A 14,637-nucleotide genomic window follows, 5' to 3' on the forward strand; every position below is an offset into this window, starting at 1 on the left:
TAAGGGTTCACTTTTGCTGTATTGAGCCAGCCCTCACATCATTATTGGGTAATTCCCTACAACAGGGCATCATTCAGAGTCAGGTGTCTGTGCTTTCTGGGTGGTTAAAGGAAATCCATAGAAGCAGTTATGAGGTAAGATTGCCCAGCTTGGTGTAACATTTCAGTAAACAGAGTTTTTAACCGTGCCCGTCAGAAGCCAGTAGATCTTAACATTGTATTTGTTACTGTGTCTTATCTCATACCTCAGACTTTGAGCTTTGAGAGTGTACTGGGACCAATTTTATCTATGTCCCCTTGGCCCCTAACAGTGCTCGGCATATTAAAAACATAAAGTGCTGGATGGTCAGTAAATGAATGAATAAATTAGCAGCTTAAAATAAGGCAGTTAAAATATTTTTTCCCCTTTGGGGGCGTAAGAATTACAGCTAAGATTCTTAAATTGTCTTAAAGTATCTTAAAGTATAGGCAAACAAAGCAGAATATCTCCTTAATCTCTGGGCTCAGAGCATCAAAGATTGGATGCCTAAACCTTCTAAATGAGTTGTCTTAAGTCCAGATGTTCCATATCCTCTTAGCTATGTATATGTTGCTAAGTATAATACTTCAAGTCAGTCATGCAGAGAGTCATGGAATTCCCTCTTGTGATTGATATAAAGAGAACCAGATTCTTAATTAGAACCAGAAAAGAGTGTTTGGGACCCCATTTCCTGTTTTTTTTTTTTTTTTTTTTGAGAAGATCACATTTGTCATGGGATCATTTTTTTTTTAGTTGAGAAATGACATCATTTACAATACTAATATACATATTTAATAATGAATAAATCATCGTTCTTCTGCTTGTTTGGTACATCTGGAGGTTTTTAAAGATACAAGCTCTAACTGAAATATGAAGATGTCAAAAATACCATCTTCAGTGATGCATAGTTGTAGTGGCTTGTGACATTTGATAATAACCAACGTCCTGAAGAATGTTAGGGACCTTGGATCATGTGCTGAGCTTCATTTCAGAGCTGCCTATAGAGGACTGTCTGCCTCCCCTCCCCAGAGTATCGCATCTGGGTTTTCACTAGCTGAAGTTTGTTGCGCACGTCCTTTGTTCTTCTAACATGCAGTTTGTGGAGGAACTATGCGCTGAATCACAAAAAACAGATTTGAGGCTGTTTTTCTCCTATACATTTTCCACTTTGTGAGTAGCCTTTGGTGACCTGTCCAGGTACAGCAGCTCTCAAAAATGGAGGTAGAGGACCTACTCCGGAAAGGTGCTTATGGAGCCTTAATGGATGAAGAAGATGAAGGCTCCAAGTTCTGTGAAGAAGACATAGACCAGATTTTGCAGAGGAGAACGCACACCATCACCATCCAGTCTGAGGGGAAAGGGTCCACTTTTGCCAAGGTACAAGGCCTTCTCTCCAGAGCTGTTGGGGGTGGGAGAGAAAAAAAAATGTTTATTCTCTGAAACCCATTAGCAGGGCTTCTGTTTCTCTGAATGCAAATCCTAGAAATTGGCTGCACATTTAGTCTGCGTGACTATCTAAAGATGTAGCTCCTTAGAGGAAGGAAGTCTGAATAGGGAGTCAGGGACTATACAAAGAAAATACCACTCCTCACCTTTGAGAGCTGATCTTTAACAGACGGAATAAACACTCCTATTCTCAGTTGGCTCTGTTTGCAAGGACTGCTCTGAAACCTTCCAGTGGACATCTTGATTCCCTTGTAGAGCACTTCTTGATCACTGATAGAGAGTGGAAGCTCCAGTGAACACTCCATTCCCCAAACTCAAGCAATTAGTTTGTTTATTTAATGAGAAAGATTTTACGTAAGATTCCCAGCTTCTAGTCTGGGTGCCTCTTTTCTCTGCTGTTTAGGCCACTGGATTTAAAACTTAGCAGATCACTCTCAGGTTTGCTTAGCCACAACCACTGCTGATTCCTGTGTGAGCTTTGTGACCTGTTTGATTAAATCTCCTGTTTGGTGACAGCTGGAAGTTTTTTAGTGGGACGTTCAGTGTTTTATAAGGAGGATATGGATGAACCATCCCTTGTCTCTACACCTCATACTGCCCAGCCTAGTACCTTTTCCATAGCAGACATTTGGTAACTGTTGCACTGAAAGAAAAATCTAGAAAAGTTTTAAGCATTAACTCTTTCACAGGAAACAAGATGCCAAGTGTCACATTGCCATTGTCTTCCGGGGTTTGCCTTCCTGCTTCCCAGCTTAAGCTCCAAAAAAAAATGATCCCTTCAGTTGAAATTGTAATATCCTCACTCAATTTTTAAAATAAAAGGTAAAAAAAGAATAGCCTTGAGATTTTCAATTCATTTTGGAAGCTCTGTTAAGGGTTTGATTTTGAATCCAAATAGGTAATATACTTAGGTTTCTCTTGAAGTAACACTGGTGTTTTATTAGTTTGTACTGTGTTCAAGCACAGTTTATTAATTCTTGTCTTCTTCACAGGCCAGCTTTGTGGCTTCAGGAAACAGAACAGATATTTCCTTAGATGATCCTAACTTTTGGCAGAAATGGGCTAAAATAGCTGAACTAGACACTGAAGCAAAGAATGAAAAGGTACAGCAAAATAATATTCCATGGAACATTCACTTATGTCATACATGACAATAAATTCCTATACAGCTCAAGTCGTTATTTACTCCTGAGTCTTGGTTCTTAAATGATATTTGTACCACGCTTAAAATATGCCTGGCACATAGACATCACTCAATAAATCTTAACCGTTGTCATTTTTAAACGGCCATTCAGTCTGTTGGGCACCTGGGAAATTAGATGAAGGCAATTAGAACTGGAACTGGACACACAGGTCAAGTTAAGGCCTCTGTCTCAAACCAACATTCTATCCCTGACATGTGACTATTTTATTTCTATTTCAACACTTCCTGTGAGAGAAACTTCACACATAATAGAGGGAAAAAGCATGACAGAAGTTTGTTGGCTTTACCTCCATTCTTTCAGTGTCTCATGTTTTCTTAATTCTGAACATGAGAAAGAGAATGGACTTGAGAGTGAAACCAGAGTATGCCTTCGGATGAAGTTTTTGACCCCCACTGAGATTAGTAGAAGAGGAGGTGGTCAGGCCCACACTGCGGGGTTACAAGGTAACATTTGTGGGTATAACTGGCACCAGTGCCCAGCCCACTGTGAAGCACCCCTTAAATGTTGATTTCCCTTCCTTCATCTCTGACCCTGTCACCTCACTTCAGGATGAGTGTCTTCTCAGGTGAGTATTGAACTCTCATGGTTCCACAAAGCCAGGAGACAGTCCCTGCTTGTAGCTAGCAATTCAGTAACCAGCACCCAGCCAGAACGACCACAGGTTGCTTAATCTACCCTCTTCTCCTATAAATAGAAATGCTGATTTTCCTCTTTTAAGAAGATCCTGCAGTCCCCTTTAGTAACCTGTTCTAAGTGTTTCACACACAGTGTCGCAATCAAGAAGCTACTATGTGTGCAGGACATTGGGTCCAAGCAGGGGAAGAAAGCACTGTGGCCCTGTAGCCAGGCAGAAAGAGTTGGAGCCTTCCGTGTTGGGAAGCACGGTGATCAAAGCAGGGATAACACGACATTTGTTATCTGGGCTGTGTGGAGGAGTAGTCAAGAGGTTGGCCTGGCTTGGGGAAGAGGTATAGAGGGAAGGAGTGAGGAGCAGGAAGCAATGGAGACTAGAGAAGACCCATAGCCAGGGGAGCCATCAGAATGACCAAGGCTTTTGAGCTGGAGATGGTATTTTCAGTGAAAGGCAAAAGGTTAGTGGATAGAACCAGTCGAAGGCAGATAAATAAAGCAGGAATATGCGTTTGTCTTCAGAAAGTTGCTGAGCAGATGGAATTCTCTAGCTTGTCTTGTCTCCAGAGTGCAGACTGCTCTCTGCATGCTGGGCAGAACAGCTGGGTCTTCACTACTCCAGTCTTTCTTGGCAAGAGCCGACACCACTTTGGTCACTGGGGGGGCCTTGCCTGCCCACACCCCGGGTAGAATGACTGCAGAAACAACAGATGGTGACAAGCAGCACTGGGGGCCAGGGAGCACGTCAACTTGAGCAAGTCCCAGAGAATCTTCTCTGCTTGTCCTGTGGTCATAGAGACAGCAGGTGTGCTGGGAAGAGCCCTTCATGCTGGAGGATGAGACAGGGGCATGGTTCTATCCCAAATGTGTCCTGAGGATACACTTAGGCTTTGTGAAAGGGGTAGAGAAAAGAGGGCTTTCTTCCCAGTAGTCCTCTCCATTTCTAGGAAAGCTTAGTGATCGACCGACCTCGCGTGAGAAAGCAGACCAAACACTACAACTCGTTTGAGGAAGACGAGCTCATGGAGTTTTCAGAGTTAGACAGCGACTCAGACGAGAGGCCCACGAGATCCAGGCGCCTCAATGACAAAGCCAGGCGCTACCTCCGAGCGGAGTGCTTCCGGGTAGAGAAGAACCTGCTCATCTTTGGGTGGGTATTGGCTCTGCTTGGTTTTGTTGTTGTTATTGTTGTTTGTTCCCCTCTGTTTTTCAGTCCCTGAGATTTGTCTAGGATGTCTCTCCAGTCACCTTTGGAATTATAGGGCAAAGGGGGATCTGTTGGAGCAAGAGAGAACTGTGCCTTCTGCCCAGAATCCCTCCCAGTCACTGTATGCTCCGCAACCACAATGCAGACATGCCATGATTTTCTCATATGCCTGTCACAACAAATATCTGGTCTTAATTTGCTGTCTGGTACTAATTTCCTGTTTCCCCCCACCCCCTAAGGATATATAAGGAGTCCACACAACAGATGTTGTAGTCAAGGCATGATTCCTGCGGGGCTTTGGCTCTGGTAGAAATCAAAGGTTCAGCTTCCATGAGCTCATCATTGCTTTTGAATAGTGCTGCTGGACTCTTTTTTAATTCCAAATTTATTTCCTGCTCCCAGTATTTTGGTCCCTCCCTTTTTAACATTGTAGTGGCCATATGAAGCTCTCAGTGTCCAACGTCCAGGTCACTTTAGTGATATTCGGTGTGCTACAGTCAGGTGGTCCTCAAAGGCCTTTCGGGGCAAAGCCCTTGGGATGATTAACAGACCTACAGAGAACAAAAAGCATGTATGGCTCTTGTTTCTCCTCCTGTGGGGAGGCTGCATGCATGGCCTGGCCCATCCTTCCTCCAACACCTGTCTGTATGTCCACTGTCAGCTGGGGCCGGTGGAAGGACATCCTGACTCATGGCCGATTCAAGTGGCATCTGAATGAGAAGGACATGGAGATGATTTGCCGTGCCCTCCTGGTGTACTGTGTCAAGCATTATAAGGGGGACGAGAAGATCAAGAGTTTCATTTGGGAACTGATCACACCTACCAAAGATGGGCAAGCCCAGACCCTCCAGAACCACTCAGGTGAGAGGTGGCAGGGCCACGCCTAAGAAGCACGATTCTCGTACACTTTATTCCCTCTTCCTCTGCAGGGCCGTATTGCTGTGCTTTGGGAGACTTCTCTTTCTTGGGTGTTTTTCAGAATGTTACCAGTGGGAAAAGATGTTGCTTTCATTTCTGCCTCAGAATCTCCCAGTGTTACCTGTGATATTTTGTTGAAGTACAACTGGGCCCTCTTAAAGTTTCCCACATCCGGTCCTGCCCACTCTGTGGGCACATCCGGTCCTGCCCTGCTCTGTGACTTGCCTTTTGCATTTCACCATCCTGTCCCTGTCCCACCTCTGTCTGTGCCTTTTCTTATGCCACACTCCTTCCCTGTCCTTGGCTAAGGCTCCCCTTGAAGTTTCAGGTCAAGTGTTCCTTTTCTCCCAGCCAGGTTGTAAGTTCCCAAAGGGCACAGGTTATGTTACACCTTTCTTAATCCTCACAGGGTACTTGGGAAATCTTACTGACAGACTAAATGGTCCTGGAGTTTATTTACTAAGGAGGAGACCAAGTGCGTGGCCTTCCCACCACCACCACCTGTGGGCTAAGGAGTAGGGTCTGCCATCCAGACCACAGCCCAACTCTGTTCTAACAAACCCCAGCCCAGCTCTGTTCTAAAACCCGTGTGTAACCCCCCTTGGCTATCCATTTGCCCTATGCTGTCTTTCTGTTTCAGGCTTGTCTGCCCCAGTCCCCAGAGGGAGGAAGGGGAAGAAGACGAAGAACCAGCTACTAATCCCAGAGCTAAAGGATGCAGATTGGCTAGCCACCTGCAACCCTGAGGTGGTCTTGCATGATGATGGCTATAAGAAACACCTCAAACAGCACTGCAACAAGTAAGTGTCCCTCCTCCCCATACCCTGGTGGCAGCCCGGCTCAGACTGCTTCGATTCCTGGGAACCCCACAGGGAGACCACTTCATGCTCTTGTGCTACTTCCATGCAAAGTCTAGAAAGACAGGATGTGTTATCTATGGTCTAAGCTGGCTCAGAATTCATGTTACAGCTCCTATAACTCCTTTAACAGTACCTCTGCTCTCCCACAGAACCTGGCCCCTCTGCCATTGCATTGTATATACCCCTGAGGATTTTTCTATTTTGACTCTCAAAAACCAGTCAGGTCATCCTCTGCCCCTGAGGTCACATTAACAAGGGCATAACATTGTGGCCTTGGTTGCTGCCACTCTCAGCCTCCTCTTCCAGTTTGCTGTTGCCATTCATGGCCTTCAGTTATTTGATAGGCATGCATTTGAGATAGTATGCTTTGTATCTGTAGGCTAACAGCTGGGGTTGGGTGGGATGGAGACAGCAAAAAAAAAAAAAAAAAAAAAAAAAACAGTGATTGAAAAACGAAACTTTGTTCATATGTAGTTTAGTCTTGGGGACTTAGGGCATCCAGCAACAAAAACAGCAAGTTTGCATGTGGATATTTGCACCACTGTGCAATGTATCTGACCTTTGGAAACGATCTAATTCATGTCAAGGTCATGCAAGAGTTATCTTCCCAGCATTCCTGGTAGGCAGTGTGAGGGCCTCCGGTTGCACACCTCTGGTAACCAAGAGTTTATTACCTTATAGGTTAAGAGCTTTTGCTTGGGTTTTCCCGTCTGCCTATAACATCTTCTTAATGATTTTATAGTTGTTGGGTTGTGGGGTGTTTTGTTTTTTTTTTTTCTTTTACAGATAAAGTATAATCCTTTCCCTTGATCACCTCAAATATTTGAAGATAAGTCTCATCCCCAATACTGTAATAAAAACTATTGTACACAGAAGTACAAGCTCTTCAGAGACAGCAGTAAGCCCTCAAAGTGTTGTTACTATTAGTACTATATTATTTTAGCTGTGAAATTGTCATCAAAAGAACCTTTAAAAAGTTAAAAAGCACTGTTTCAAATCTAAGCTAAAAGGAGACAGGATAATGGTTATCCACTGGGGGTGGGATAGTAACTGTAAGGGAATACCAAGGGGACTTAAGGGAAAATATTCTGCTTCCTGATCTGGATGCTGAATACACACATATGTTTTGTTTGTAGGAATTCATTAAGCTATACATGTTTGCAGTGTGCACGTTATGGAAGTATATTTCACATCAGTAAAATACTTTTAAAAAGAAAAAAGGATATGTCGCCACCCAAAATATTAATGGATTGTTTTCTTTGGCTAAACCAAGGGTGTTAAAAACCCGCGGCAGCTGTATGTCCCTTTGAGTTCAGACACCAGCTTGGAGGAGGGGGCTGGCTATAAGGAATTGTCCATCTATCCTCTGAATTGATTTCCCTTCCATTTGGAGGAGAATTGAATACTATTGGCTTTAAATTCTGTTCTCTCATGCTGCAGATATTGTCAGACATCAACACATTTGTTTCTCTTTATAGAAATGGAAACAGCTCTCCCTGTCTTAGGGAGACAGACATTTTCAGGAAGGCCCTACTCTAATTGAGCTAAGTCTTAGCAGGCAGGACTCTGACATTCTGTTCCAGTTTTTACTAAGGAGGCTGTCAGCTACGACCATCTACAAATTAAGGATTGGCAGTGGTTGTAAATTTTTAAGAGTTCTTAGGCTTTAAAAATAAATAAACAGATTGGGTGCAGTGGCTCACGCCTATAATCCTAGCACTTTGGGAGGCCGGGGCAGGTGAATCACCTAAGGTCAGGAGTTCAAGACCAGCCTGGCCAACATGGTGAAACCCCATCTCTACTAAAAATATAAAAAATTAGCCAGATGTGGTGGCAGGCACCTGTAATCCCAGCTACTCTGGAGGCTGAGGCAGGAGAACCGCTTGAACCTAGGAGGGGGAGGTTACAGTGAGCCAAGATCGTGGCATTGCACTCCAGCCTGGGCGACAAGAGCAAAACTCCATCTCAAAAAAAAAAATTATCTCAGAATTATTTGAGTTGATTGGCAGCTGAGATGAGAAATGTTATACCAGAGATAATAAGGGTTCTTTCCAATCTATAAGTTCTAACTTTGTGTGTTTCCACCTACAACTTGAACCCACAGTGGCACTTTCTACCCAGATCTAATAGATAGAAATTATGCTTTCTCAGAGGCCTTACCCCTTTGTCATTGTCCATTTTCTGCTGCTATAACAGAATACCACACACTGGGTATTGGCTCATGACTCTGCAGGCCGGGATGCCCAAGAGCATGATACTGGCTTGTGGGCAACGGTCATCCGATGGCGAAAGGCATTACTTTTGTTATATACCTATAGCACCCGGCATGATGCAGAGCATATAGTAGTTGCCCAACAGATACTTGCTTAATTGCTTTGTCTGAGACATGTTTGATGCATTCCCGTGGAGCCTGAGTGTGGTCCATACAGAATAAAACTGAATTGAGTATCTCAGAAGAGAAGACATACTGCCATGAAAAATAGACACTTGCCTTTATTCATTTATTCATTTAACTGTGTACAAGTGAAACTGTTTGAAAGCACCACTGTTCACCCTACTCACTCTTCAGTAGCTGGCCTCTCGGAAGCCACCTCTGCCTAAGAGGTCACTGTGGCCACATGGAAGGGGTGAGTACTCTTAAAGATGAGAAGAGCTGTCTGTTCCTGCTGCCCCCTGTGGCTCACAGGATGATCTAACAGATAACTGATGTGGTCCTTTTTTTTGTAAAATGGGAATGATCATAATAATGTCTGCCATAATGTTTTGTTTTTCTAGTGCCTTATCTTCTATTACTTCATAATATTAACTACATGGGAATGGCTAGAATTTCCCAGTGTTAACTTGGGGATGTGGTTCACAGACAGTTATGGGTTCTAATTTGTTTGCATTAATGTGTTCACCTTTCATAGAGTACTTTTGCGAGTCCGGATGCTGTACTACCTAAAAGCTGAAATACTGGGAGAAGCAGCTGAGAAAGCATTTGAAGGATCTCCTGCCAGGTAAAGCAAATGAAACTTAACATATCAACGTTAAAGAATTGACATAAAATGCCTGTTCATGGAGCTGGCCAAACTTGCCTGTGCTTAAAGAGGCCCATGTTCCTCCTACCCCCTGCCCAGGACCAGTGACCCAGATGGGAGAACAGGCAAGTAGAATAAGGACAATTCATCAGGTCATCTACAAATAAAATAAAGGAGAAAACCATTTCTTAGAAACCTAGCTTTTGGTGAGTTAGTTCATTTTATTTCCCTCAAAAGTGTTATAAATTTTCTTTTAAAACAGTCATTTACTGTGGAATGAGTATCGGTTACTGATCTGACATGTATAGACTGGAAGTTTTACCCACCATCCCATTCTTTGCCTTAGTACTCATATACATATTTCCTTTATTTGCTAATCATATGAATAATATGTGCGGCCTATTAGTTTTGTTGCATGTTAGTTTTGCAAATTAGTGTTTGGAAAGCTGTAGAATCCTGTGGGAGTATCCCAAGATTTCCAAGATTGAGGCTACCAGGTTCTCAGCTTCCACTTAATAAAGCTGTCAGAAAGTCCCAGTTTATAAATGGGATCACCAGGTGCAGTTTGCTAGCCCTGTGCACACCTGTCATTCCTAGAGAATACCAAGAGTGCTGATACTTGGACTTCGTGTTGAGATTACCTGGGACCGTGGTTTCTTCTTTCTCTTGCTTTCTGTTGAGCAATGCTAGTGTCTTTAGAGGTCATAGGAGCACTAAAGTAAGAGAGAGGGACATAGACAACCTGACCCATGGGGCAACTTGTAATCAGAGCCAGGCTCCTCAGCAGCTTTTATCACTTTCTATGCCTTTCAGAGTCACTATTGTAATTTCCAGCAGGGATGGGGAGGTTGTGTGTTTGGTAGACAGGTTCAATTTGAGTCCTATAAATGCAGCAGAATTCCACCTGATAATATCCATCAAGTGTTACCTGGCAGAAGTACTCTGAACTTACCGCTGTCATGTGTAGGAAGTCATAGGTGGTAGCTAGGTAGAACACAGAGAGAGTAAGTCCGCTGCCCACCCTTTTCCTTCCTCTGCATTCCTCTATCTCTTACTGCTGGCTGTTCAGGTTGAATACCTTCTTGTGGAGAAGTTGCCATGAGGCATGAACAGCAGTTCATCCCATAAAAGTCATTCAGCCATGGCACTGGGCAGGCAGAGCCATGGATCCCTGGAATGGTGGGGGTCAGGAAACACTATCCCCACAGAGGGAGCTGGGCCTAGTAGGGAGCATTCAGTCCTGTGTCACAGTAAGAGTCTGATGGAAGAAGAAACTCCAGAGGCAGCTGGAGGGGGAGGGAGAAGCCATCCAGGTGCATGCTATTCCCTAAACCTCAAAGCCTTAAAGAGTGAGGACTGTACTCAGATGAATGAAGACAGTGAACTCAGGGTTTATGTGAGCTCTCCAAACATGTACAGAAACTCAGAGAGGGGCTAACACCTGCATGTCTGTGCCCTAGGGTGAGTTATGTGCATCCCTTTGGCCAGGAGCAATGCAGTTTTTGATCAATTTTGATCTAATAGACCACTGCCAGGAGGTGCCACCTGTTATGGCACTTACCCTCTGAAAGGCCCTCCTGATATACCCACTTGTTCCAGTGTGGACTCTTGTTCTTAAATGGTGCGTAAGATCTCTACTTGTTGAGGCAACATACTGAGCCACGATGATTTGGGCACTATTTTAAACATACAATCATGTATGAATTCAACTGTTGGGGAAGCTCTACCTTCAGATGTCCAGTGTATCAATGGCCTTTGCTGTGGTTCACATAAGGTGCACATTAGAACTCTATACATATGGATCCCAAGATGCCACCCTGGACCAACTGACATTGGGTTCTCCAAGAGGTGCTTCAAGACTGTGTCAGTCTGTCAAAGGTAGAGCTGGAAATCAAGTACTTAATGCTTAAATCACTCGCTAAGTGATTCTCGTGCAAAGCCCTGGTTGAGAAACAATGACCCACGGCCTTCCTAACCCTTTTGTTTATTGTTACTTTAGCATCTCAGCCATGCCAGTAGCCTAATACCAGGGTTGGACCAGTAACTTTTGTGTTGTTTTGAGTCTACGCCCTTCCTTCCCTAGGGAGCTGGATGTACCTCTGCCCGACATCGACTACATGGAGATCCCAGTGGATTGGTGGGATGCTGAAGCCGATAAGTCCCTTCTCATTGGCGTGTTCAAGCATGGTGTGTATTTCTCTGAAGGCGTTCCCTTCTGGATCAGTGTCCCCCAGGAAGGATGAGTTCAGCCCCTCCGACTAAGCTCGGCATGTTCCTGCAAAACTCCATCATTCTGTTACACATTCATCTTAAAAAGTAGAGCTTCACCACTGCCCCCTTGGAATTTCCACCAGATGAATGTATGGCTCACAATAATACTTCGAATATTATATTATTGAGGAACATTCAGGCCACAAAGAACCTGTTTGGTATATATCTTCCTCCCTTGCCTGTCCATGCTGTCGGATATGGGACTGCCTCTAATAGTCCCAGTGCCTGGCACATAGTAGGCATGTTGAATGAAGGAGTAAATAAATGGCGGGAAATGCTAAGTTTCAGCATTTCATATATATGCAGAATTATAAGGTCATTCTAGATAATCTACATCTTCCTAGTGTGTATCTTTTACTCCACTGGCATTTTAAAAACTAAGCATAGAAGATAGTATAGACTGTCTTTTTAAAAATGTGGTAATTGAGCCACTAAAGGGGACTGAGAGGTTCTTTAAACACTTGGAAAAACTGAAGTGCTCTCTTTCTTCACCTCTGGCAGTGTTTGAAACAACTGCCCTTGCTTTCAGCCAACTGCCAGCCGTTAAAATGAATGATGAAAGTGTCAAGTGATAGTCACCCATAGTATGCCTGATACACACTTTTCCTGCCAGGTGAATCGACAGAAATTTTAAAATGAGGAGCAAGGTTTAAAGTGAAAACTGTTAGGTATACCTGGCTTTAGCTATCAACTCCACTACTTACTAAATGTGTGACATTGGGCAAGTCATAAGCTTCTCTGACTTATTTTCTCACTTATACAATGGAGGAGGTGCAGTATCAAAACAGCCTACCTAGCGGTTGTTTAAATATTACATTAAATGTAAACCACCTAGAACAATGCTTGGTACATAATAGGTGCTGGGTGCTATTCCACTCTCCCATATTACTCTGCCTTTGGAAGATTGTTAACTTTCTAATGCGTATTCTTTAAAGGGAATTCTTCAACTTTTACAGGCTAACCAGCTATATTTAAGTAATAACCATGCCTATACATATTTTAATTTGGAATCCACTCAAAACTTGGATACTGGTATTGAGAATGCAGGCTTCAGGTGGTGCAGTGCTGCTGAGAGCCCTTTGTCAAACTGCCGGGGTTAGGCTAAAGCGGTGCTGTCCAGTAGAACTACATGCGATGATAGAAATGCCCTAATTCTGCACTGTCTACTGTGGAAGCCAGTAGCCCTGTGTGGCTGTTGAGCACTTAAAATGTGACTAATGTAACTGAGCAAGTGTATTTTTATGTACTTTTAATTAATTTAAATTTAAAGAGCCCCATGTAGCTAGTGGCTCCTCTGCTGGACAGTGCAGGGATAGAACTCAGCTCCAAAGTAGAAAGAAGTGTGTGATCTCTCTGTTAGTCACAAGGTACCACAGTGCAACCCAGACTTGGTTTAACCTAGTTTTGGAAGGACCCCAGAAGACAACAGGCTGCTAAAGGCAGCCAGATTCCAGAGCATCTGAATTTGGTTTGTGGGGGAAGGCCTAGTGACCCTGAGTCTCATTTCAGTGGTGGTTTTAGGGCACATTGCCAAGTCCCTGCATGGCAACAACATGCTGTGAAAAGAGAACACATCTTGGCCGGGCGCGGTGGCTCAAGCCTGTAATCCCAGCACTTTGGGAGGCCGAGGCGGGCAGATCACGAGGTCAGGAGATCGAGACCGTCCTGGCTAACACAGTGAAACCCTGTCTCTACTAAAAATACAAAAAATTAGCCGGGCGAGATGGCGGGTGCCTGTAGTCCCAGCTATTCGGGAGGCTGAGGCAGGAGAATGGTGTGAACCCCGGGGGGCGGAGCCTGCAGTGAGCCGAGATCACGCCACTGCACTCCAGCCTGGGCGACAGCGAGACTGTCTCAAAAAAAAAAAAAAGAAAAGAGAACACATCTGAGGTCCCAGAAGTATGGCAGGTAGAATTTACATGCTGCTACTTCTTCCTCCCCCACCCCAACACACCCACCATAGACATACAGAAAACCAAGGTGGATCAGGACTTGGAAGAAATAAGGGAAGTCCCTAAATGCAGAAGTCATTTAAAGCCAGAACTGAAAGCTTAGGGGCCAGTATGACAGTGGACCAGAAGGACTGGGTTTTTAATACCCACAGAAATGGAAAACATGGCCTTGAAAGGGCTGCCCCTCCAGGAAAGGGAAGCAAGAAAAAGCTCTCTGGTCCAAGAAAGCAGAGCCAAAGAAACAGATCCCTGAGAGATAAAGAGATGAAGACATGAAAGAGAAGATGAGGCTTAGAGGACAGAGAGGTTGACATCCAAGAGGTGAAACAAGACATGCCCAGAAAATACTAACAATAACCTGGTAAGGCAAATCAATATCACACACAGTCTGTGAGGCAAAAAGCATAATTTGGGAGAAAGGGGGTCATTACACAATGATGATAGATACAACTCCCCAGGAAGATATAATTAATAATTCTCATGCAAAGGACATAGCCTTAGAATGTGTAAAAGTGGACAGGAATCTAAGGAGGTCCAAGACGCCTTCTCACCTGGAAAAGACAGGTTATTGTTGGTGCCCTACCTTCTAGTTTCCTAATCCCTAATCACGGTTCAGGGTATTGGGATTAATCAGTTGATCTCTTAGTCTCATATTGGAGATAGAGTCAGCCCAGATGATACATAAGGTCGCTCCCAAACTCTTCTGCTCGTTGAAGCAGTTTTGGGGAGTATAAATTAATTTGTGTTTCCTGATCACACGTGTGAGATGTTAAGATGACGCTTCACCACTCAATTCCATTCAGATTCTCACAGATTGTCAGTTGAGGTGAACTTGGAATTTACAATTACAGCTGAGGGGCAGAGGCCTTGAAGGTGATTTGTGCAGTGTCTGAAGTGTCTCATTGTACAGGATGAGTTTAGCAGATAATGCTATAAAGAGAAGAAAAAGCCTCTGTTCTCAGTGCTAGGAGACTGATCCTAAGCCATAAATGCGGACTCTGCATAGGGCCAGATCAGTTCAGTTGGATGGTTACATTGGAGTCAACTTAGATGAGGTTGGACAGATGCCTCATGGGCCCATCCTCTTTGGCACCCTCCGGAGTCCAATTC

At 44.0% G+C, this 14,637-nt stretch overlaps 1 protein-coding gene across 3 annotated transcripts in view; it reads left to right on the forward strand.

The window, feature by feature from the left end:
* The window catches only part of CHD6 (chromodomain helicase DNA binding protein 6), a 213,559-nt gene that overhangs the window by 158,281 nt on the left and 40,641 nt on the right, over positions 1 to 14,637 (forward strand). For all 3 annotated transcript variants that reach the window (XR_004032897.1, XM_030825215.1, XM_030825214.1), the window contains exons 18-24: positions 1,216 to 1,395; positions 2,457 to 2,567; positions 4,247 to 4,449; positions 5,168 to 5,367; positions 6,065 to 6,224; positions 9,194 to 9,283; positions 11,388 to 11,491. Coding sequence is in view for 2 of the 3 variants with exons in the window: in XM_030825215.1 (XP_030681075.1) it covers positions 1,216 to 1,395; positions 2,457 to 2,567; positions 4,247 to 4,449; positions 5,168 to 5,367; positions 6,065 to 6,224; positions 9,194 to 9,283; positions 11,388 to 11,491 (1,048 nt within the window). In the remaining variant the exon portion in view is untranslated. The remainder of the gene's footprint in view (positions 1 to 1,215; positions 1,396 to 2,456; positions 2,568 to 4,246; positions 4,450 to 5,167; positions 5,368 to 6,064; positions 6,225 to 9,193; positions 9,284 to 11,387; positions 11,492 to 14,637) is intronic.

Source organism: Nomascus leucogenys, chromosome 13 (assembly GCF_006542625.1).
Source record: "Nomascus leucogenys isolate Asia chromosome 13, Asia_NLE_v1, whole genome shotgun sequence".
Classification (NCBI taxonomy): domain Eukaryota; kingdom Metazoa; phylum Chordata; class Mammalia; order Primates; family Hylobatidae; genus Nomascus; species Nomascus leucogenys.